This window comes from Equus przewalskii, chromosome 11 (assembly GCF_037783145.1).
Source record: "Equus przewalskii isolate Varuska chromosome 11, EquPr2, whole genome shotgun sequence".
In the NCBI taxonomy this organism is placed as follows: Eukaryota; Metazoa; Chordata; class Mammalia; order Perissodactyla; family Equidae; genus Equus; species Equus przewalskii.
Window position 1 is genome coordinate 18,337,078 of NC_091841.1, and position 25,869 is coordinate 18,362,946.

The following is a 25,869-nucleotide window of genomic DNA, read 5'->3' on the forward strand; positions in this document are numbered from 1 at the left end:
CATAAGTGGTGAAGAAGGTTTAGAACCCAAATCTGCCTGACTCCACAGGTCATGCTCTTTCCACTCCACACTGAAAGATTTTGACAGTGGCAGGAAGAGCATTCTCAGCTGGAGAACCATCTGTGCAAAAGCATGGAGGTGGGGAAGAATGTGACACGTGTGGGAAATAGAAAGTAAACTTAGCTTGAGCTCAGAGAAGCTCTCCCACTCTTTTTCTCAGACGGACTCCTGAATCTACTATCGTGCTAATTTATGAATTAGTTCTTGACTTCCCAATTTCTCTAACCACAATTTGGTCTCTTCTAGGCTCAGAGTGGATTTTTACAGCATGATGCAGGACACCTATCCATATTTAAAAAGTCCAATTGGAACCGCCTGATGCACAAATTTCTGATATGTCATCTCAAGGTATGAGATGTTCAGGAAGTATGATGGGATTCCTGAACATCATTTGCTAAGGCACAGGTTTCCAAGTTTCTTTGTTCGCTCATCTCAATAAAACTGTTTGTATAAGCCCACAAATAAAAGTAGATATATTAACAATGTATGTATTATATATACATATATTTACATATACTAATATGCAATATAACTTTGTAATATATATGCTAAAGTTAGAATTTTATAAGGATAACATTTATCTCTATTTAAGAAATTCTAATATTTTTCCTTATCCTAGTAAACTATTTGGTACCTCCTTAAGAATCCACCTTACAGGAGAAGGATTGTGACTTTACAAATGGAGATGTGCCTGTAAAATCATGAGAGGGAATATTCTTAGAAAGGGTCTGGACATTTATCGCTGGGAAGCTAGGGGATGCCAGAAAGCCTGATTAATTCCAGAAGGGTGGGACTATGAAGAAATAAAGGAAAAAATGCAAGAAAATAGATAAACCCTGAAGAGAAAGAGAAAAAATGGGCAAGAAATTACAGATGGCTCTGTTCAAGATTCTTGGGTTACCAAACCTAGACTGCTGAAAAAACTGCAGAAAACCAAGGTGGTGATGATGGCAGTTGGTTTTATCCCCCCAACATAGCTCCAGGAGGGGAAGCACACACTCCTATGCAATGCACACTGGGTGCAGCACCTGGCAGAGTGCCTGGCACATAGGAGGCCTTCAATAAGTATTTGTTGAATGAAGGAATGAATGAGTGAATGAAGAAAGAAACCTAGGTAACAGAACAGGATTGCTAAGAGTGGCTTCTAGCCCTGCCTCTGATAATGCTCATTATGTGACCTTGAGTAAGTCACATACTATCTCTGGCCCTCAGGGTTCCCATCTCTCACATTAGGAGCTAATATTGAGGAGTCATTCTGGCTCCTCCATTCTGGCTCTCATTTACAGTCATCTGAAGAGCTTTTAGAATACACTGCTTCCCAGGTACAGGTAACCTCTCTAGAGGTTCTGATTTAATTCATCTGTGGTGGGGTCTGGACGTCAGCACTGTATTGAAAGCTCTCCAGGTTGATTCTAACCTGCAGCCAGGATTAAGAACTGTGGCTCTAACATCAGACCTGCCTTCTGTAGGAACTCAGCCACTAGTTAGCTGGGTCACTTTGATCAAATTGCTTAATGTCTGTGAACCTCAGTTTCTTCAGTTGTAAAATGGAGATAGATGATGGCTTCAACCCGACAGGGATATTGTTAGGATTATATTTCATATACCTGTGTTGTGCTGAACACAAAGCATGACATATGGGAAATGCTCAATAACTTTCAGCTGTTAATAATACTAGGAATAATCTTTCCATAATCAAAATGGGGACCCAGAATAATTAAGAAAAATGTTAAATTGTTATGGTACTAAGAAGATAGGGAATTAGACTATAAATCATGGCATCATTAAATTGGAAAAATCTTAGAATCACCTAGTCTTCTTGTATACTCTCATTCTGGTTGAGCAAACTGAGGCTTAAGTAGATTAGACAACACAGGGTTGGATCTATATTCATATTAGAAATATGTCTGCCACTCAAAATGGTTAAAATGAATAATATATTGTCATTATATGTGACAAGCTTCATTTTACCAGAAAATTTATGTAGGCACACTATTCTGCCCTTTATCCACCAGTGTTGGATAGTTGAAGTGTTTCTGGATTCGCTCAAAAATCCTTATCACAGAAATAATGCAGAGATGGTTCCTTATGTCATCGTGAGATTCAGGTAATGGACACTTCCACCCTCTCTCCCCAATTCCAAAGACGTCAGAGGAAAAGTGAGACTCGTCTGCCCTGGAGTTGGTTTGTTGCCAGTGTATGGAATATTTCAGATCAGCCCCACTCTAGCTGATGCTTTTTTAAAAATCCCTGAGTGTATACACAACTTTAAGAGTCAGTGAGTGGTATGCACTTTGATAGAAGTTTGGAGTGTGGTGGGGCCCCAGAAGGAGGACTGGAAATAGTGTAGCACCTGTTGAGATTGAAATATCATGAGACATTCAAAAAGAAATGTTTGGAAAGTGACTGCCCATTAAAGCATAAACTTCAACAGAGTGACCTGGGACTGGAGAGAATAAGAGAGAGATTCCACCATAAGGGTATTAGAAAATCTTAGAGGTGAGATGAGAATACCACTCCTGATGGATTGGAGTAGGGGGGTGGGTGCTAAGAGAAGACACAATGAATACTATAGAAAGACAGCGCTTACAGATTTTCAAACATGCTCATCCCTCTCTACCATAGATGAATCAACCAACATAGTCCAACAGAAAAATAATGCCAACCACGTTTAAATGACTTGTCATTTTAAATTTTCCAGTAACCACATTTTAAAAGGTAACTTTATCATATATATATATATATATATTCAAACATTATCTTTTCAACCTGTACTCAGTATATAAATTATTAATAAGACAATTTAAATTCCCTTTTCATCCAGAGTCCTCAAAATCTAGTGTGTATTATATACTTCCAGCCAATCTTAATTTGGTCACATTTCAAGTGCTCAATAGCCACATGTGATTAGGGGCTACTTTATTAGACAGGCAAATCTAAAACATGTGTAGGCCAGTTATTGAGAGATGTCAAATACTGAATAAAAACTACTGCTACTGCTTATTCTTCTATAAATGATTAACAACAGGAGAAATGAGAGGAACTTAAATATTGCAATGTGCCAACAATTTATGTACAGCCTCTCATGTCTCCCCAAATGACCCATGGATAAAAATGTCATTATACTGTATTTGCTGGAGATGAAATTGAACCTCAAAGAGGATGAGTGATTTGTCCAAACCACGGAGCAGTGTTTATCTGGTTTATGAAAGAGGTTGATGTGTTTCTAAATCCTGTGCTCTATTAAGGTCTGCAGACTTTCATTCAGAGAGAGAAAACCAGAAATGACCTCATCAGAGATGATGCAACCTTGGCATCAACTGTAATAATCTTACTCACATTTATTTTTATATGAGAGCATTGAAGCCTGTTCATTCAATGATCTGAGCCAAGACCCCCTACAAAATCATTTCAGATCTATAATTTTTTGAAATGTTCATTGAAGCAGGATTCTTCAAAAGGAAAGGCCAATTTTTTTCCACAGAACTAATTCAAGCCTTGGAGCCGAGGTTTCTTTATTTGTAAAATAGGAAGAATACTCTCCGCCCCATCTACCTTCAGACTTTTTTTTAAACGAGAATCAAAAAATAGACAGATGGAAAAACAATTTATTTCCACAAGTTTTTATGATTTTTTCATTATCAAGAGTTGTTTTAGCCTGAATCAGATGATTATTTGTCTGTAGGCTTTGAGAACTTCCAGTTAGTGAATCACCCTGTGACCTGGTTGTGGGGACAAATTTGAGAATCTCAAATCTCTTATTTTGACTTTGGAGATGCCTGAAGGAATCTGTGATAGTGAAGGATATTTCAGGAGAGAAATCTTGCAGCTAATCAACCCTCTCTTCTCCTCAGGCCATGTCGAGAAACTGGTGGAACAGTGGACACTGGCAGCATCATGTAAAAACGAACATCTACCACAAAGACCCAGATGTTAATTTACTACCACTATTTCTGGTTGGAGATTTGCAAGCTGTTGAGGTACATTTAGAAATCATGGGCACCAGAGAAATGTCCCTGGAAGTGGTTCTTGGAAAAGTCTTCAGCCTTGCTTTGGAAACATCAAGCTGGAAGTTCCAGCTTCAATCATAGTCTGAGGGCACCTCTCCTTTTGCATCCAGGTTACAAATTTGAAATAACTGAATCTGGGATTGTAAGAACAGGAGGACATGTGGAGTGTATGACTCTATGACCATAAAGGTCACCCAGTCCAACTTCCTGCAGTAGGAAATGTGATAACCATATCACTCTGCTTCAGCAATCCTGATGGCAGAGGGATCCCCGCTCAGTGCCTGTCACTACCTCTGGACAACCCAAGCTAATATTAGACAATTAAACTAGATGACTGAGGTTGACAATGACTCTTCAAAATTTAACAAACTTATAGAGACATTCATTAGAGAAGACCTGTCGGTATATTCAAAACTCACTAAATCACAAACAACTAAATAGCTAACTATCTCAACTAATTCCAGCTCAGCTAGAAGATACTATGCTGTTATTTTTAGTTAATGTTCATTTTGATTCATTTACACATGACCCACAGCCCAAGTGCCTTGTAAGACACTTAGAGCCCCCACCACTAATTTGTGCTTCTTAAACAACAGAAAACAAAAGGGAAAAGTCAGCTCCAGAAATTGTCACATGTTGATTATTTTCCCCAACTTAAAGTCATCATGTAAAGAACAATTGCTAAATTTCTTAGGAGGTAATCTTTTTTCAACAAAGGAGGTATAAGAACAGCCACAGAAGTCTCTCTCCTCAGGGAGAAATGGTAAATCTTGAGAATCAGGTACTTAGGAAGACAGTGTTATCCCTTTCTAGAAGAATTTAGGAGTTTTGTAAAAACAAAAGAGGATAGTTTTGTCAGTTGCTGCCCAAGTCCTGTGGTACATAAACCAAAAACTGTACAGCTTTTTGAAAATAGGTTTTCCCAGCTTTGGGGAACTCACCTTCTTCTGCAGCTGAATTAGGAAATGAATATACTGCCTAGACTGAAAAAGAAAATTCTGGCTGTTATCAAAAATCACTTGCTTTTGACCATGGCTCCACAAACAACTTGGACTGCTGTGATGTCTGTGGACTCCTATGCTCATCACAAAACTGTGTCGTTTTAATTTCTCTAGTCCTCCCCCCAGAGAAAGAGAAATTTGTCTCACCGAAGTTCATGAAGCAGCCTGACCCTCTCCAGAAGTGCCTTCTTTAGAGCCATATTCAATACGCCTGTTGCCTCTTCAAAAATGACGTAGGCCACCTCTCCAAGTTTTACAGCTGCTCTTGGGACTTATGCCTTGAAACATAGAGTTCTGTACATTATAGTGTCAAAGCTACCATACAAGATATTGCTTAAAATTATTTAAACTCTAAAATTCAGTTACTTCACATCAAAAAATAGTTCTGAAGAGACTTGAACTTATCCTTTCTTCTCATTTTACTGTGAATCTTTCTACCACTATTTCCAAACATTCAGTCCTTCAACAAGGATGAATTAAATCTTCAATGTGTCAGGTCATGTGCACTGGAAAGACATAGAGTCCTCCTTTGGAATGATATTCACAACCAGTCTTCACCTAGGTTCACTAACTCCCAAGCATTTTCTACCTATTCTTTCTTCCATGCTTCACACTACTTAAATGTTTGAAAGTTTGAGAGTAACTGAAAATAGCTATTATTACTTCATCACCATGATATTTCTTTTTATTTCTCCAATAAGAGAAGGGTGGAAAAAGTCCACTATCCAGAAGAGAGGAAATCTATATGTAGAAGTGAACTTATCAAGGAAATGAGGAAAGCAAGAGTCAAACACAGCCCACGGAGTTATAACTAAGTGAACACACAGCAAAAATACAGAGTGAATGCGAATTATCATTTATTCATTCATTCCTTTAATTAAACATTCATTGAGTCTGCTAGTTCCTGGAGTTATAACCATTACTTCTCCACCTGCTCTCAGGGTATTTGCTGTCTTGTGCACTAAAAGACTAAATTAACTGAGGAGACCCCAAGAAAATGAATCAAATTCCCTGTCATGAGATTATATATAATATCATAATGTCTTAGAAATAGAAAATCACCGCATGAGATCCATGATGATAATGATGGCACAAAGGAGGAAAGATGAGATAAATAGGAGGGGCCATGTCTATATCTTTCCTCGCATGACCATTCATTAAATATCTGTTGAAAGAATAAATATAGATGGAAACTGAGCTTCAAGCAGAATTCTATACACCACAGTTAAAGAAGAGCTGGGAAAACTCATCACAAATGTTCTTCTCAATCACCACTTCACTCCACATAAGTAACAAATTTTCACAATGGAATCGATGGGAATAAAAAAAAAATGATCGCAATCTCCATGGTCAATTTTAATAAACCATCCATGCAAGATTTGCCCACATTTAATTAAAGCAAAAAGATGCCAAAAAATGTCATCTCATTCCAGTTCTGGTTCTTCTAGTGCCTCTAATTTGACTGCTGGTGAACTTTGATTGGATAGCTCTTTCCATAGAGATTTTAAACACTCACATACACACTCATTCACACACGCAGATGTCTTTGATGTAGTGGCCAGAAGTATTGTCTTTTACCTAAATTTTTTTCTCTCTCCATTCAGTGTGGCAAGAAGAAAATTAAATACATCAATTATGAGAAGCAGCACCTGTACTTCTACATGGGTGAGTCTCCTTGCAGCCACATTTCTTCATCCCATTTCCTTGAGGCAAGCTGTTGTCAAGGCAGAAGGCAGACTGGAACCCTCCGTGTCTTATTTTAACTGGAAAAAGCTGCATGTCTTCTTTCAGACTTTCTGGGGTGAAAATCTGAAAAGGAAAATGGAAGAGCAAATAATAATTTTTAATACTCATCTCATCACTCTGGGTATAAGGCAGGGAAGGAGATGATCCAAGAAGGATGGAAGGCAGGATGCCAATCAAGGGGCTTTGCATCTGGGACTCTCATCATGGATAGACTAAACACCTGTCAAGAACAAAAGAATAGAAATATTTGAATCAGGAGGAAAGACAGATAGGAAAATAATGCCAAAGCATTGAAAGGATGATGCCAGAAAAAGTAGAGGAATGATAATAAAAGACACACGTAGATGTTCTGTGTGAAAGAAAGCTGGCTCTTCCCAGAGCTTACACACAGCTGTAGAAGATATCCTGGTGGACAGTTATGTATATATATATTTCTAATATACATATATGTACCTGTTATATATCTATATCTATCTACTGATCAATTGATCAATACATAGATAGGCATACATATAGATTTATATAATAGGTCTGAATGTGGTGCAGATATAAAAGAAAGCAGGGTAGCTGAATGATGCTGGTACCAATAAAAAACCTCGAGGGTATTATGTTAAGCGAAATAAGCCAGTCAGAGAAAGACGAACTCTATATGACTCCACTCATAGGTGGAAGTTAACATATTGACAAGGAGATCTGATCGGTGGTTACCAGGGAAAAGGGGAGGTGGGGGGAGGGCACAAAGGGGGAAGAGGTGTACCCACAACATGACTAACAATAATGTACAACTGAAATCTCACAAGGTTGTAATCTATCATAACATTAATAAAAAAAGCAAAAAACATCAGCAACAAAAATACTTTGCTCATAATCAAAATCAAATTCATAACAGCTCACAAAGAAAGGTTTCATAGAACTCCAAAATATGCTCATCTAAAACGTTTGAGAAATAAGCCCCAATCAGGGACAGTCCCACACATTTCCTGTAGATCAGTGGTTCTTGACCAGGAGCAATGTTAACCGAATGGAATATCTGAAAATGTCTGGAGAAATTTTTGGTTATTAAAATGGAGAGGGAGGAATGATAATGGCATCCAGGGGCCAGAAAGCCAGGGACACTGTTATGTAATACAGAGGACAAACCCTAACAATAAAGAATTATCTCACCCCAAATGCCCACAGTGGTAAAGCTGGGAAAGTCTGTTGCAGATGATCTGATTTGCCCAGATGTTGGTTGCCAGTAGTCATCTGTAACATACCTTATCAGAGTGGCCTGTAGGGTCATATTTTGTGATATGGGAGCAGCTTCCACTGCTGCCCCTGCTTTAATTGGGCAGCCCTACCTATGGTAGCCACCTGCTCCTTTTGTTGCATGACCAAAATGAGGAAAGAGGACACTGGTGCTCCATTTTGAAAAGCAGCTGACCCCCAGACTAACTAGATGTGTGTTCACATAAGAAAAAAGCAGTTGGAGTTTCTTTTCTGAACTCACCTCCCATGTCTATAGTTCTACAATATGCCCTCAGCTTATGAAGAATGAATGAATGGTGTGGATTCACTGCAGAATGCCCACCTCACAAACCACACTACTCTCAGGAACTCTTTCACTGTGCCCTTTCTCTTCAAATGCCAACTTAGCAACTTGGGTACAAATGAGTCATACTCAAACTGTCAAAGAAAAACAGAGGTGGGCATTTGTTAAAGGTGGCACTACAGACTTTATTCAAGCTATTGCAATAGGAAAGAGAGGCTTCCTTATAAGCTGAGCTCAACTCTGGTGAAACAAAAAGAGGGAGACTTTAAACGCTGGGGCGTGCTAAAGGAAATTACTGAAAGACATTGAAGGGAAGGGAAGCTGGTCAACATGATTAGGAAATCTGTGTTCGGCTCTTACCCTCCCACAGAGACATGGATGAACGGCCCTATCTTTCCTGATGATTATATTTCAAAAGGATGACTCCCAGGTCCTCGAGAAAGATATCTCTGTATTATAGAAGATACATCTCAAAGGGGCATAAAAAAGGTTTATAATTGTAAGTTTTCTAACAGAAATGCTCTAGAAAAGGGAGGTCAGAGACCCAAAGTCATGTTTTGGCTTGAAGAAACAGTACCTTCTGTTGACAGTGTTGAACTTTCTCAGGCAAGGACTTTAAGGGGACTGGGGTCACCCCAGAGATGTGGCTTTGAACTGTTAGACACTGTGTTAGTGTTGTTCAAATATCTTAATGTGGAGAGTGGATGAAATAATTTGTATTGAGGGTTTGCAGAGTTTGAGAGCTTGCAGACCAATGCTGAGGCCTAGGCAAGAAGAGGATTCAGACGACTGGACTAAAGTTTGGTCAAGGAGAGGGTCTGTCAAAACCAAAGGGTCTGCATAAGATGACTTTGTGCTCTAGGCAGCCTCATCGGTGCTAGGAGAGACGCAAGTACATAACCCTCTACCCAGGCAATGAGTAAACCTTCTTTATTTCTGCCACGCAGACATATTGTTACTGGGCTGAATCCTAAACATTGTGAAGGACTGAAGAGAAAACTTGAAAGCTCATAGCAGAAGTTCTTCCAGGATCCAGCATTCCATCAAGAATGACTCAAATCTTCAAAGCTTCACTAGTCTCCTTGAAGGAGCTTGTACCAAATTCCTAGTTCACTCTCAGAGACTCAAAAAACCCAGTGGAGTCTAGGGTGTGGTCGTGGATATCCACCTTGCATTCTTTCTCAGGGACAACATATCCAGGGGTGGCATATGAAAAAGATAGACTCCTGCTCAATTGAGGTCATAATCTGCTCATTTATTCTCCATCTTTTCTTTTATTCTTTTCCAGTTCTTCCCTTCACCATGCCTATATATTCCCACTTCCTAACCGTGTGGCAGATAGTCCGGCAAAGGTGTTGGGAGGTGAGTAACTTGACTCATTCTCAGAAGCAACATCAGGTAGAAAATGGGAAATGAAAATGCTTGGCCCCTGCCAGACAGATCCTTGAGTAATGAGACATAAGATTTAGCCAGTATGTGAAGGGACCCTAACCCATTGAAAGGGAATTGAAATTGTGTTCAGAGCATCTAACTTTTGAGCACTTCTTTCTGCAGGATGTGGCCTGGATCAGCACTTTTTACATCCGCTTTTTCATCACATTTGGCCCTTTCTATGGCATCTTTGGAACCGTGTGCCTCATCTATTTGGTCAAGTAAGAAAGCAAGAATATCCTCTTATTCCCATAACCTGGATGGTCCTCTTACCATCCTTGTCTAATCACTTTGTGATTTGAAGAAGATTATGACACTATGCCCCATTCCTTATAACTGCAACGTTTCCAAGAAAATGTGAAAAAAAATTGGTTAAAATATTTTAATATGAAGAGATCCCTGGGAATAAAATTACCCAGTCTTCTCTTTTCTTCCCCACTTTCTCCATTCACAATTTCAGTATTCCATCTAATCCCAAATCCTTTAAAATTATAATCCAGTTGGCCTTCATAATCCTTCCCAAAGTTAATGGAAGGAGAGGAATTTTTTAAAATTACTTTATGACTGGAGAATTTCCCAAAACCAAAGTCAGAGAGATTAAATCCCTTTCTCGAGTTTATAGAACCAGTAAGGGCCACTGGCAGTGCCAAACCAGACATTGGAGCCAGCTCTAACTGATGACAAAATTTAGGCTGTCAATCACTTTGTATATTCAGTTAAGTTCTCTAGATATCCTTTGATCCTGCACCAATGTTTACAGCAAATTATTGAGTACTGCTCCCATACATTAGACAGTATGACAGGTTATGTGACCAAATGCTTAAAGTGTCATCTCTAGATATAGAGGGAAACAAATGACCCCCATTCTTTGGGAACTGTTGAGTCTCTTCCATTTCCTCCAATGCTCTGCTAGCTCTTGCAGCCTGGTGATTACCAAAGCACGCCTTAGAGTCATCACTTCCCCTTTTATTCTCTGAAAGGTCTCTTGAAAGTCCCTGGATAACATATGTCACCCAGATGAGCCACCTGTCAATGCAAATGAGCAGAGAAGAGAATCGGGACTGGGTCAGCACTCAGGTAATAATGGAGATCCTGGGAGAGGATACTTCAACCAGACTGATTAAGAGTGTTGTTACCTCAAATAATAATAATTCAGAGTCTGGGCAGGTGGCATAGTGGTTGAGTTTGCATGTTCCACTTTGGTGGTCTGGATTTCTTGGGTTCAGATCCTGGGTACAAACCTACACAGGGCTCATACAGCCATGCTGTTGCAGCCTCCCACATACAATATAGAGGAGGATTGACACAGATGTTAGCTCAGGGAGAATCTTCCTCAAACAAAAAGAGCAAGATTGGCAACAGAGGTTAACTCAGGGCCAATCTTCTTCACATCCACCCAAAGAATTAATCATAATCATAATCATAATCATAATTCATATTTATCAAAATGCTTGACAAGGGCCTGGCACTGTCTACTTCTTTCTATGCAACTACATGAGGCAGATGTTATGATTATTTCCATTTAATTGATGAGAAAATTGAGGCATGAAGAAGTTGAGTAACTTGCATAAAGTCACACAGCTAGTGAGTGGTAGAAGCATGTCCTAAACCTTTGCAGTTGGATTTCAGAGCTCTTGCATGCAACCAAAGTTCAATAAATTTCATTCCAAGGGCCAGATCCTCACTGCCTATTTTCATAAGTAAAGTTTTATTGGAACACAGCCATGCTTATTCATTTATATATTATCTATGACTGATTTCATGCAATGACAGCAGAATTGAGTAGCTGTGAAAAAGAATTAAAACATTTTCTGTCTGGCACTTTGTAGAAAATTTTACTGACCCCTGCTTTAAACCTTCACATGACAAAGCCTGTCAAGTGAATTTGAGATTCCTACAATTACAGAATGAATTTTTCACCTAGGAAGACCCTAGAATTCACCTCATTTCATTGTATAGGGAGAGAGGCCCAGAGAGAATACATGACATGCTCTACAAGCCTGCCAGTAATGATTAACAGAGTTGTGATCAAAGCAGAACAACCTTGCCTCCTAAGCCTTTCATTACCATGCCATGATTAACTCCAGAATCCAGCCAATATGCTGCTTCCTCCTCCAAGCTCATGTCCAAACTCAAGGCACCTTCCATGAAGTAAAGAATAGTGGTTCTCAAACCTTTGGTCACAGAACAACTTTACATTCTTAAAAGTTACTGAGAACGTCAAAGAGCTTTGGTTTTCATAGGTTATATCCATTGATATTTACTGTATTTGAAAATAAAATGGAGAAATATTAAAATATTAAGTTTAAAATGACAAGAATAAAACCAATGCATGTAAACATCAGATTCATGATGCCATTCCATGTTTAGCAAGCTCTGGAAAAATCCATCATACGTGGAGAGAATGAGAACGCAAAAGGCAAAAAGTATCTTAGAAGAATTACAGGAATAGTTTTGAGACGGCAGATCCCCTGAAAGAATCCTAGGGAACCCCAAGTTCTTCTGAAGTATACTTTGAGAAACACTGAAATAGAACAAACAGAAAAATTGCATTCAAAATGACAACAACCCCAACTGGAATTAAACATTAGAAAGGCATTGAATCAAATGACATTCCTGAGGGTTCTTAATCTTGGCAGTCTGGAGAAGCCTATGAATTCCTTCTCAGAACAATGTTTTTAAAATACATAAAATAAAATGCATTAGACTAAAAAGGAAGCCACTTATATTGGAATGCACAGAACTATTGAATGCCTTACTCCTCATTTAGAAGTCATTAAGTCCACGTAATGGAAATGGTATTCTAACACCTACAATCTGTACCAGAACCTTACAATCCCACTTCCAACTTCCAAAGTCTTCATGAATGACACTTCTGTCTTCTGTATCCAAGGGCTGATAGTAACTTTTAGCCCCTTCACATCCTACATATGTTTTCATATCTATTGCCTTGTATATAGTTCTTAGCAAAATATCTTATTAATTTGTTAAATTGTAAGCTCCTTGAGACCTAGGACTGTGTATATCTTTTATCCCTCGTAGTTTCTTACACAAAATAGGTACTCAATAAGCACTTGTTGACTGAATAAAAGAATAAATAAACATTTTCTTTGTTTGACCTTTGGACTCATTTACATCTAATGTAATCTTTTTCTTTGCAGGTCTTGGCAAGCTGTAATGTGGAACAGTCCTTTTTCAACGACTGGTTCACAGGGCACCTGAACTTCCAAATTGAGCACCAGTGAGTGATAGGAAGAGTGATAATAGTGATCAGAGGGGCAAGGGCTATCACTTATAACATCACCCCCATACAGTTCAGAGCAGAGCCCTAGGCTCGAGATACCAGAAGGAAAATATGAACCAGAATTCTCTAAAGGCTGCTATATTTCTATTAACATCAACTGTAAGGAAGGGAAGAAATAAAAGATGGACATATAATAATTTTGAGTAAATAGAGTGAAATCTAGAGTGAAAGTACCAGCGCCTGAATCACAGATTCCTATGGACTTAGGAATTGGTGATTCTTTTCTTTGCATTTGGCTAGCTGGGAAAGCCCATGAAAAATCACACCACTTGGATAAAAAGTTGTGTTAAACTGAATTACAAATTAATTTAATTATCTATGTATATCTATATCTTTACAGCCAAGGTTACAAAATAATCCATGAGAGAATCCAATCCCTCCTGCAATTTCCAAATCGTACCTGGAAATACTTTACCAATGGGTCAGTTAGGTAGACATGTGCCAAAGAAAGAGAAAATGATAATTCTTTGAGAGTCAGTCAATCTAGAATATTCAGGGGAGGGACTTTCCAGATCCTCTCTGTCTAAGCCATATCTGTGATAGTCAGAGAAGGAAAGAGATCTTATGTCTATGCATGATATGTTCTCATCCTTGCTCTCATGTTAGTCTTTTAAAATTCCAGCAACCAAAGAAAGGATTATTATTCCTATTTTACTGAGAGGGAGGTTAAAACCATAGAAGGTCATCTGGTGATTAGTGAAAACTTTGGGTAAAATCCCACCTCTCCTCACTTCTTACACCTGTCTTAGGACTTTTCTCCACATATCATGACTAGAGCTTATTGAATCCTATTTTCTTGATACAGTAGTTATATGGATAGAGAGAAACAGAGATGGAGATGGAGGGTGGTTATCTCTAATTCTCTAGGTCATTCAAATGGTAGAAAACCCCATGCTTCCATTTGCCCTGGCCAAATAGAAATAATTTCAATGGAGCTAATAGTTATTTTCTTAGCTCTTCCTAAACATTTGCCACCCACCGGGCTCACAGAGGGTTAAGAGATAAAATGACCGTGTTTTGCGAAGACTTTTTGAACATCCCAGAACAGAAGTATTGTGCAAGGTCAAGGTTGTGTCTGTATTGCAGATATAATTTTATTTAGTAATAGGAAAAGGACGCCACTCCTTCGAGTCTCTCTTTAGGTCCAAGTATTATATCTCTCATCTCTGTTTCCCTAGTCTATTCCCCACAATGCCGCGCCATAATTATCACAAGGTGGCACCTCTGGTGAGGTCACTGTGTGCCAAGCATGGACTGCAATATGTGAACAAGCCCATGTTGAAGGCGTTTGGAGATATTGTCAGGTAATAAAAGAGTCTCTCTCAACTCAAAGCTCTCATTTCCTTCACTGCCAGTCCCCAGTAAATTTCCTAACTAGAGATTCATTCATGCAACAACCATTCATTAAGGTGCACCTGTGAATGCCCACTATGGATATGAGTCTCTACAGGGCACAACATCAACACCAGTAATGATATCATAATTCCTACTGTTACCTACTGCTTTCTAGGTACTTCCTAGTGAAAATGCCCTGCTGCCCTACTAAACTTCAAGTTTCTTAAAATCAAGGCTGCATATTATTTGTCTTTCTATCTCCTGCTGAACCTCTACCTGCTTTAGACATGAGTGGTGGAAGGGACAGTGAAATCCTCTGGTCCAGGGTTGCAAACGTAGATGCCTGCAGGGTTTGGTGGGACATAAGTGTGTGAATGAGGAGGAGGTGACTTATCCACTATATACTGACTCCAGGGGTGACTAACCAAGGGTGGTGAGACCTGGAGAAACTGGAAACCCATCCTCATCCTGAAGCATTCACAGTTCCCTAGAGAACATTGTGCTGGTCAAATTAACAGCCAGTGATCTGGGTTTAATAACTGTCTCTTTCTTTCAGGATTGAAAACAAAACAAAACATCATTTTGAATGATGCCAACAAGGCCAGGCCCAGTCTGATCTGATCCCTAACTAATGCTCTAGTTTCAGACTCTCTAACACTGCCTTCCTTCTCTTCTGCCCTCCAGATATCCAGTTTCCCTTCAGTTGCTGCATAACTCTTTGCTCTGTGCCATTTTATTTCTTTTGCCACCTTGTCTTCTGCTTAGAGGGTTCCTCCAACTCAGCCCCTCCCTTGAGTTCACCTAGTCAATTTGTGTTGACTCTCCAAGGCTCAAGTCAAATGCCTTTTCCTCATCTCAATCTTCCCTGACCCTAACACTAATACCATCACATGCTCTTGCAGCACCTGGATCTCTTCATTCATGACCTTTATCACAGTTGTGATTAAATAACATATTGGTTAATAAATTATTTAATATGTATCTCCCAATCAAGACCGGGGACTCCATGTGGAGACAAGTCACTTCTGTCCTAGTCATTGCTGTAGCCCCAGTACCAAGAAAAATATTTTTCACAGTATAAAATAGCATGGGTAGGTGGATATAGAGTGGGGTGATTTACAAGTATCTGCTTTATCTTATAATGACTCAGAGAAGCCCTTTTATTGTAAATAGTAGAGAAAAGGATAGGTGAGGTCTTGGGTACATAAGAAAATAAGTGGAGGAAAAGCTCAATCTCATCCATAAAGGAAAGTTGAAATCAACTGCTAAAAACCAATTCAGTGCATATGACTTCCTCCACTGGGAAACAGAAAAAGACGTTTTGCAGATATAGTTGAAAATGACAACATTGCCCTGAACCAGGTAAAAGAACCGATGTTCTGTGGAGTAGCTCCTTTATATTAGAGTCTCACCTTCTGGTGATTTTGTTTCCCCCTCCCACAGGGCACTGAAGAAATCTGGAGCCCTCTGGAAGGATGCTTACTACAAAACAGGGAAACATGATGAAGAATCTCAGACTTAATATGCACGCAATTGCATCTCTGAAGGGGGTTGGTGAATGTGCAAGAGTTCTTTCCTCTTTAACTGTGAGCACCATTGGCATACCTGAGTGTGCCAGGAGTGTGAGTTCCAAGAACACATGGTTACCTCCTTCCCCGAAGATTTTCTCAGCAAATAAGAAGCAGAGGAAACACAAAATGGCTTTGGTCAGGGTGACAAAAGGGAGATAGGAGGCAATGTTTTCACTTTTTCAAAAGGATCTTGAACTTATTTCTACCAGTATGCCTTAGTCAGATTATGTTGGTCACCCGGCATGAATTGAGGGACCAGGCAAAAGCTTTACTGATGAAGAAGGCATAGGCCAAAGTGGGCCAGAGCAGAGACCTCTAATGGGGTACTTTGGAGAACAGTGCAACTGCGTTTAGAAGAGAGTCATGTATTCAAGAAGTTCCTACTGAAGCACAAATTTTTGCTTATTCCTCTTTCAAATGTGTCAACTTCATTTTCATTCAAAATTAACTATAATTATCATTAAAGCCTCTTAATATTTCAATATTCACCTTAGATTTTCATTATTGTACATGGCTATGCATAACAAATGTGTATAGTTACATATTTGCTGTCCAAGTTATAAAATCTCTTAAAGGAGCTTTCCACATCCAGGCACAATAGCAACTGTTCAAGCAGGTCGAGTTTCAATATTTAAAGGTGACTAGTGTTCTGCTAAAGAATAGACTGTTCCTGAGTGTAAGATTTGTTTGCCTAATCTCTACTGACCAGAGCAGAAATATGGTACCTCATTATTTGGTGACCCTAATGAAAGAGAGAGATTTGTTTTCTAGAATGTAGCCCCCAGGCTATGTCAAGGCATTTTGCAAGCTTGGCATCAAATTAGGCATGTCTTAGGATGAGAAGGTTTCAATGCTAGAGGATGAGTGGACATTCTCAGTAGTATACTAATACTGAGAGTCTGTGCTTCTGCTCATGTAATCATGGGGGCATGTTAAAGCTGACCTCAGCTGCACGGAGGGAATGCATAATATCATAAGCTTCCATTCTCATCTCCAAGTGAGCCAACACTATTTGTTTCTCCATGTCTTGCATTCTACCAGGGAGCGTTTCATTCCCTTCCTCCAAACACTGAAATATGCTCTGTCTGTTTGTTTCATAATTAAATCCCTGGATTCAGAAACAAAGACCCTGTGGCAGAAGAGAATGTGATGACTTGAAAGAAGCCACTGGGGCTGAGGCAGAGTGCACAAGGGCCAGAGTGGTACAAGGTGGGGCAATGAATGACAATACGTTAAATTGCTCAGCAGTCCTGGGGATTAAGCCATGCACGTCAAAGCTAAGAAAAGAACAACTGTGTGTCTTGGAGAATTGGACAGTGAAATGGTAATAATATCAAATAAAGAATATCAAATAGGGAAATTGAGCAGAGAATGCAAAGGAAAAAAGGCTTTATTGACTTCATGATTGTCATAGTGCAGCCATGTACCACATAATGAAGTTTCAGTCTATTATGGACAGAATATGTGACAATGGTACCATAAAATTGCGATGGAGCTGGATAATTCCTATCACCTAGTGATGTCATAGTTGTCATAACATTGTAGGACAACATGTTACTCACATGTTTGTGATGATGCTGGTATAAAGAAATCTATGGCTCTGCCAGTCAAATAAAAGTATACCCTGTACAATTATGTACAGTAAACAATACTTGATAATGATAATAAATGACTATGTTACTGGCTTATGATAGTCTACTATACTATAGTTTTATCCTTATTTTAGTGTGTGCTCTTTGTACTTATGAAAGAAATTTAGTTTAAAACAGTATGCCGTGTTATACCAGCAGCAGCCTCATAAGTCTCATGTTGCCTAGGTACAATAGGTTATACCATATAGACTAGGTGTGTAGAAGACTATACCATCTGGGTTTCTGTAGTACACTCTGTGGTGTTCACACAATCATGAAATTGCCTAATGATGCATTTCTCAGGATGTACCCTCATCGTTAAGTGATAAGGACATTTTAAGGCCTGGATGGATCTGGCAAGAGACGGCATTCCTTCTGCTGGTGGATCTATAGATGACTTCTCCTGCCTATAGTCGAGGCTGCAAGTGGGATTTGGGTACAGTGGTTGGTTTTCTGTCTGATCTGGTCCAATTTCCAGAGATGCTCGAGTATCGTATGCTGTCCTGGTCACTAGATATATCAAGGCGTTGATTCCTCATTGTCAAAGCTGGTCAGCTTTGTAGTTCCCCAAATGGAATAGGTTGTAGGCAACTGAACAATCCTGGGAGATTTCAAAAGATTATGTAGGGGAAATGTGAAATCAGTTAAAAAATATGCTTGGTAAGAATAAAACGTGTATGATGGAGTAAATTTTAACTTGCTTTGTGCTAGTCAATAAGATAATCAGTTTCCTGAATTCACTATCTCAACTGATGTTTCTCTCCCACCCTGTTGTTACTGGCATTCACACTTGGTGAGGTGTGCAACTGCATTTCTTTGCTTCTACAATAAGCCTCCCAGAGGAGGAGAACCAAGGCCTGTTACTTTCACAACTCCCTAGACCACTGCGCATTGAGTTAGAATTTACATGATCCTTCCTGCAGGTCATTTGATTTCTGCCCTCTGTACTATAGGGCTCTGAATTGTGGTTGTACGAATGAAGGTAGCTTAGTCAGCCAGGATTCTGCCTCATTAAGCTAAATGACTCCTGAGAGTTATGCTATGGCCCTACCTAAAACTCTTCAATGGACAAGCCATGAAGATTACCAACAGATTTTGCCTGCATTATTCCTACCCTCTGCACTCTGCCCCACCTGGTACCATTCTGACCCTTGCTTCCTCTATTTCAGTGCCAAAGGCTTCTTTCAAATCATCACAATCCCTTCTGCCACAGGGACTTTGCCCCTGAACCCAGTGTCTGAACTTCTCCTTCACTCTTCCTGCCCTCACTCCTTCTCACCTGGTTAGTTGCCACACACCTTCAGATCTCAGCACCATTATCACACCCAAGGGAAGCTTCCAATGTAAGTCAAGGCCTTCTGTAATTTATGGGGTAGCAATTATTACAGGTGTAATTTTACATTTATTTGTGTGATTCCTTAATTAATTTGTCTTCCACTCTATCCTGCAATATCCATGACAGCAGGGACTGGGTGACATGTTGGAGACACTCAATAATGGTGTTCAGAGGATAGGAAGGAAGGAAGGAAAGAAAGAAGGGATAGAGGGAATTAGAGAAGGAGGAAGGGAGAGAGGGAGGGGGAAAGGGAGGGACCAATGCAGGAATAGATATATGTGAATATAATTCATTCTAATTAGATACAAAGGTAAATTTTAGCAACTATAGGAAAAACAATTCTATATTCTAACTCAGAATTACTAAATTTCCTACCAATATTTAAGAGCATCCACCAAGCCCTAAGTACTGAGCTGCAGCCCTCATGGGCTTTGTTCCATTTAACCTGTATACCAGACCCATGAGTAAGTCCTATAATTAACCTAATTTTATAAATGAAAACCTTGGGGATTAGGGAGGCCAAGCAACAAGTCGGATGTCCCAGGAAGGAAATGAAGGAAAAGGTTTCAGACCCAGGGATGATTGACTCCATAGTGAAGGCTCATTAAGTCCCATGCCAGGAAATTCCAAATAAAGGGGAGTTAAGAGGCACTAGAAGACACAGGCAATTGCTTGTTGGCCTTTTGGCTAAGATGAAATGCAGGAGACATGGGAAGTTGGCATTTCTGGAATATGTCGAATAGCTTCCCTGAAGCTGATAGAACAAGCATTAAGGTACTTATCTTTCCATCTCAGTGAGACCAGGTGCCTGGGGAGGGGAAGATGAGAGGATCCCATGACAGGCACAGCAGCAACTTAGAAAGAGTCTCTGTTGACAGTCTAGTCAACAATCCTGAAAGAGTATCCCCCTTATAGAAATTTCACTTGGGACTAGTCAAAGTGAGATTTACTCTTTCAGAAAAGATAGACACTGCGTTAAACATGGAAGAACACTATAAGAAATGGATTCGAGATTTTGTGGTTGCTGAGCAGGAATTCAAATCAAGAAAAATTCACCTTCCCTGTAGCTATTTTTATGAGGTCTTCCTGGACCCTGAATCCTCTAAACCTTCACTCCTCTTCTTAAAATTAGGCTGTGAGAAATTGTGTGCATATTCAGTTCAGTGTTAAGTAATGGTGACTGGATTAGAATTCTGGAACCTAGATTCCAATTTCTGCTCCTTCAGTTAATGCTCTATAATGAAATTGGGCAAACCATTTATACACTTCCTATGGCAATCTGGAAAATTGATATGGGGAAGGATATTACCTGGCCTTTATGCATCAAAGCATGTTTGCAAACACAAATGAATTAAGGCAAACTGAACAGTCTCATAAGCCAAGACCTCAATCAGATGCCAGTTATTGTTGTTATTATTATAGTGAGGGTTCAACTCATCCTAGACCCACCAAAAGCAAGACAGTCTTTAGCATCACATACACCCAAAGGATGATAAGACACTGGGTCATTTTAACAATGATAGGAGCACTTTTCCACAGATGACAGGCTTATGAGTCACAAGGGAAAAAAATAATTTCTCCTGTTACAAGAAGTAACACCCACAGTCAGCTTGCATGTCTGACTGTCTTAAATCTTCTTGAACCAGAGTGCACATTTCATGCCTGAGGGACCGTAGAGAGCCAGGGGTTCTAATAAGCCAAACTTCTGGTTAACCATGTGAGTGCACAATTCTTACTCTTGGAAATCATACCAAATATAAGTACCGTTTGTTGCATAACCAGTATATTAGAAAGGACTTTCTTGACTATTTCGCTGCTGAGCACCAATCCTAAAGTTGTAGAAAGTATAGTAGTTTGAACTTCAACACTATTGATGACAGGGCTATACTCAGAATGCACTTGTTCTTTCTCGACTTCATTTGTGAAACTGCAATCACACAACAATGTTGGAAGAATTTTACAATGAACATCTGTATAGCCATCACCTAAATTTCAACTTGAACATTTTGGTAAACTTGTTTATTTCACAGTTCTCCATCTACTTAGCTCTCTATCCATTAATCCCTCTTATTCATTAATGTACTGCAAAGTAAATTTCCAGAGTGTTACTTTTAAAAATAAACCTCAGATTATGCAAACAACATAGCGTATTTCTCCTCTTCAGTAAAGAATTGGTGAAAATTTTGTAACAGCTTCATCTTCTAGGGAATTTTGCTATGTTAAGGGAATATAACATAGGGAACTTTCCACAAAATAAAATATTAAATCAAAACACAATAAACCTTCTCATGCATACACTTATCTTTCATTATTTTTTCTGTATCCTTGGGCACATCTTATTCTCATCCTTCTCTTTCATTGCACAACGTTTATTAAGCACCTACCATGTGTCGAACATTGGGCTAAGTGGTGTGAACAAGAAAGGCAGGAGCATGGTCTTTTGGCACTTACAATCTCCTGGAGAAGACAGTCAATAAACAAGTAAATGGAAGAAAAATCAAGATGATCATATATAAAGAAAATAGGGTGTTAGGAGAGAGATTGATAAGTAGGGGACTAGTTTAGATAAGGAGGTCAGGGAAAGACGGATACGAGAAGAAGTTGAAGGAGCCTGCCGTGAGATCCTGAAGAGCAGGATCATCAGGAGCAAGTGCAAAGGCCCTGAGCCAGGAATGAGCTCCTGTTCAAAGAATAGAGCAGAGCATCTGCAGGACTGTGGGATAGTGTGCTAGGTCTTGCCCTCACTGTCGCTTCAACTTCATTTCTTCAGGGTATGGTTCACCTTGGCTTTTCAGCAGCATTCAAAAACAATTTTCTATTATTTCTATGAGCCTAGTTTTCTCTAAGAAGTCTTCCCTGATTTAACCGACCAGGTTAATTCTCCTTTTATAAGCTGTTGTGCCCTGTGCACATCACTTATACAACTTATTTCTGCCTGCACACCCACTAGACTGAAAACTCCATGAGATGAGTATGTAACCACATACTCCATTTTATCACCAGCCTTAGTCCACTGTGGCACATTGACTTGGTGTTCAATAAATATTTTGATGACTACTTAGATAATTACTTGATTAGAGCAATGCCAGGTAACCTGGAAAGTGAAATTGGGGTTTAAGTTGAAAACATCTAAAATGCCAGACTAGAAATAAAAGGCTTATTAGGTAGATTGCATGGGTCCACAGAGAATCTTTGAGCTGTAGAGCAGCGCAATTGGAATTGGGCTCTGGAAGGACCCTTCTTGAAGCCACACAAAGGGAAGACTGGGAAAGTGAGTGGCATGGAGTTGAGGACACCAGAGTTGACTATTGCAACAACCTGCATGAGAGAGAAAAGAAACCTGAGTTCAGCTGGCTGTACAAATATGAAACAGAAATGAATAAATGGAGACATGTTGTAGAGGCTGGGTCCATGAACACAGTAAGTAATTAAACATGGGGGAAACCTAAAGACAAACCAAAGTTTGGGTTGTTGGTGGTGACATTAATCAGCGGAGGAAAAGTAGAAGACAGAGCAAATGTGAAGGGTTGCTTTTAAATGTCTTGAGTTTACAGTATTGAAAAAAGCCTAAGTGGAGTTGTCTAGCAGGTAATTGGAGAAAATGCCCTTCTGGATCTTGGAAGGGAAATAAGGATAAGAGATACCTGCTCAGAAATACTCTCCAGAGAAGTCATCAAGGAAAAGAGTAGAGGGAGGCATTTGATTTGACCGAGAATCTTAAGGATATGTTCAATGTAGATTTAGGGGGAGAAAAATGAGCCAGCAAAAATTAATCAGATTAGCTGGGTCCTAGCAGGAAACAAGAGAATGTATGAGACAGAAAATGAGAGAGGATAAAGGTTAGAGAGTGACTAATGAACAGTCAAATACCAAGAGAAGTCATTATAGAGAAAAGCACACTTGACTTCATTTAACTTTGTTCAGTTTGCCAAAGTTGAGTTGGGTTCATCTGAAGAAGGACCTAAACATCCAGGCAGAAGAATGTGTACTTGAACATGTTGCCATCATGTTCTAAAAGTATTATTTTGCTAATGTTTGAAAGTGTGGCACCATTTAAAAAAAAAGAGATAAAGATTTTATATTTGTATTCTACCAAAAATTTTTTTGTAATGTCACAAGCATAAAATTAGAATGTTTATATGAAACATAAGTGGAAATGGAATAGGATGCTTATCCACCAAGATGACCCACCCAGGAACTATGGTTTACCCAAACCTCATTCAGCTATAGTGAAAGATGGGGGATCAATATCTTAGCATATCAGGATGTCCCAGCACACAGGTTGGAAAATTCTGGTCCACATCACCTCAGGGGACATGGCTGGATTTTACTGCTTTCCAACAGGCAGAGATACTAGTCAACCACTTCAGTTGTATCATTTATTAAAAGATTGAGACACTGCCACTGTTGTTGTTAATGCCATCTTGTCACTTCCAACTCCTAGTGACCCTGTGTACTGCAGAGCTGAAACCTGTCCCGTCTTTTTGCACCATCCAACAGTCTATATCAGACAATACTCTGCTGCTATTCATAAGGTTTTAATAGCCAATTTTTTCATAAGTGGTTGGTCAGGTCTTTCTTCCTAATATATCTTAGTCTACATTGAAACCTGTCCGCCATGTGTGACCCCACCAGTGGCATGACTTTCAGCATCATGCAGCATCATGGCAACCTGCAGCCTCCATAGTATGGCAACCTACAGATGGGTGGTATGGTTCCCTGACTGGGAAACAAACCTCTTCCATGGTGGTAGGACCTCCAAATCACTATACCACCAGGGCTGGCTAGAAACACCACCATAGCAGTTGGCAAATAGCCACTGCCCTCTCTCCTAAGTCCCACAACTCTCTCTCCCTGACACGCCACCCCTTCTGCCAGGACATACCCTCTATGTGCCTGGAATGAGAACAAGTGGGTGGGTGGTAAATTCCCATACCTTTTAAACCCTATTCAATGTACTGAAAAAGCAGCTTATTTACAAAAGACAATTATCCTGTCCAAAATAATATTTAAGCTCTAGGTCTCAGATTATTTGAGCTTGATGATTTTAACAGGATTTACAAAATCTCCCAATTAAGCGTAACAATCAAAGCAACAATGTCACTATCTAGTGATAAAAACAGGAAATAATCTCCCTTCTCATGACCAGCAATCCAAAACTTCCTGGTAATTGCTGCCCAGAATCTGACTCTTATTCTGGTGGCTCTGTTCAATATGGGAACCAAAAACTATGCCTAAGTGGATGAAATTGTTAAAGCCTCTAATTTGTAACTCTTTTCTCAGGCAGTTGCAAAAGGATGCACAACAGGGATTTGAGTCCTCTTCTCAATGGGACAAACCCAATCAGTGACTCACACCAAAAGAAGTTGTGTTCTGACACATGACTTATTGAGACAAGGACTAGGCAGCACTGGAGAGACTGGAAACTGAGGCTGGCCTAAGCCACAATGGGGAGTTGACAGCCACAGGAATGCACTGACCAGAGCCCTGTTCTTCGGTTCTGTTAATTGTACATATCTACTCCTAAGTAACCATGTGATAATGAGCTTGCCGGTTCTTTGCTAAGACACTACATCCTTTACCCACAGATGATGAATGAAACACAAGGAATAATTTTGAGTTTTAAAAATACGATGTATGTTAAAGTGTCATTATCTTGCCTGGGCGTGGTCAGATTTCACAGGCTACTGCATTAACTTCCTAAATGGTCACTTTCCTCCCCATCTTCTTTCTCATGAACACCCTTGAACTTGATGTTCTCTCTACCTGGAACCCCTTGGATATTTTCATGAGGTGTATTATTTATCATTGTGGTCATCTTCTATGCAAGCCGATTCATACACAGAATCACTGTGCCCTCCCCCACCACAATCGCCTGTCATTCCTTAACCATTACCCTGTTTTATTTCCTTCATAGTATTTAATACCATCTGAAACTATCTTCTTTATTATTCATCTCATCTCACTGGAATATAAGTTTGTGGAAATTAATACAAGAAACATTAACAAAATTGGAGGTGGAAAGGCCTGCAGGGTGAGCTCTCATGCCCTATCACACATCATCAATTACAGCAAACAGGAAGAGACTGGAAGCTTGCATTTTGACAGGAAGTAAAACTGCTTTACTACTGGAGGAAGATTTTTCTCCTCACCCAGCAACAGCCCAGCCAATGGGATGTGCCACAGCTGAGTCAATGAGAAGCCATTGCCACCCTGAACCCTTACTTCTCCCGAGTGAAATTTCCTTTAGAACAACCTCTCCCTACTGCCCCTTTTTCTCTATAAAGGCAGCTCCCTTCCTTTCTTTTCTGGATTTGCCTATGGTTTGCCACAGCATGCATGTGCTGGATTGCAATTCTTTTGGCTCTTCCTGAAAATTCATTTTGAGATAAAATACCGAACAAGTTTGTGTTTAAGCTAACAAGTTTTAATACAGAAACCCAGAAGAGCACTTTGTAAATGAATGAATGAATTTATGTATATCCTTTCATTTATAAAATGGAAGAAAAATGGGAAAAATATCATCAGCTCCTTGAGAGCAGCAGTTTTGTCTCATTTGTTTACTGTTATATCCAAGCACTGACCCTGGCCCAGAGTGGGTGCTCAATAAATCACTGTTCTTGAAGGTCTGCTTCATTCCCACCTCAAGCCATCAAACACATCTCAGAGTAGTTCTGTGGAGGCTACAAGGTCCAGGCCTGGCTGGAGTTTCCTAGGCAAAGCTACCAGCAGCATCCAATGGAGTCCTCCTTGGAGAAGAACTGATGCCCGGCTTCAGATAATCCAACAAGTAACCATGGGAAACCTATATTGAGGCTAACATGCACTGCAGGCTCATGAAATATGAGCACATGATTGTTCTTCCCTCAAGGAGTTGGCAACTTTATCAAGAAGCCAAGACTAATATAAATTT

At 39.6% G+C, this 25,869-nt stretch overlaps 1 protein-coding gene across 1 annotated transcript in view; it reads left to right on the forward strand.

Annotated features, from left to right (window-relative positions):
• Positions 1-18,310, forward strand: part of LOC103561005 (fatty acid desaturase 2-like protein FADS2B) — a 36,386-nt gene extending 18,076 nt beyond the window's left edge. Inside the window, exons 4-12 of the mRNA XM_008535388.2 lie at positions 307-408; positions 3,915-4,040; positions 6,676-6,736; positions 9,637-9,710; positions 9,903-10,000; positions 10,760-10,856; positions 12,941-13,020; positions 14,262-14,387; positions 15,862-18,310. Of these exons, the coding sequence (XP_008533610.1) occupies positions 307-408; positions 3,915-4,040; positions 6,676-6,736; positions 9,637-9,710; positions 9,903-10,000; positions 10,760-10,856; positions 12,941-13,020; positions 14,262-14,387; positions 15,862-15,940 (843 nt within the window). The 3' untranslated portion in view covers positions 15,941-18,310. The remainder of the gene's footprint in view (positions 1-306; positions 409-3,914; positions 4,041-6,675; positions 6,737-9,636; positions 9,711-9,902; positions 10,001-10,759; positions 10,857-12,940; positions 13,021-14,261; positions 14,388-15,861) is intronic.
• Positions 18,311-25,869: the final 7,559 nt, after the last annotated feature.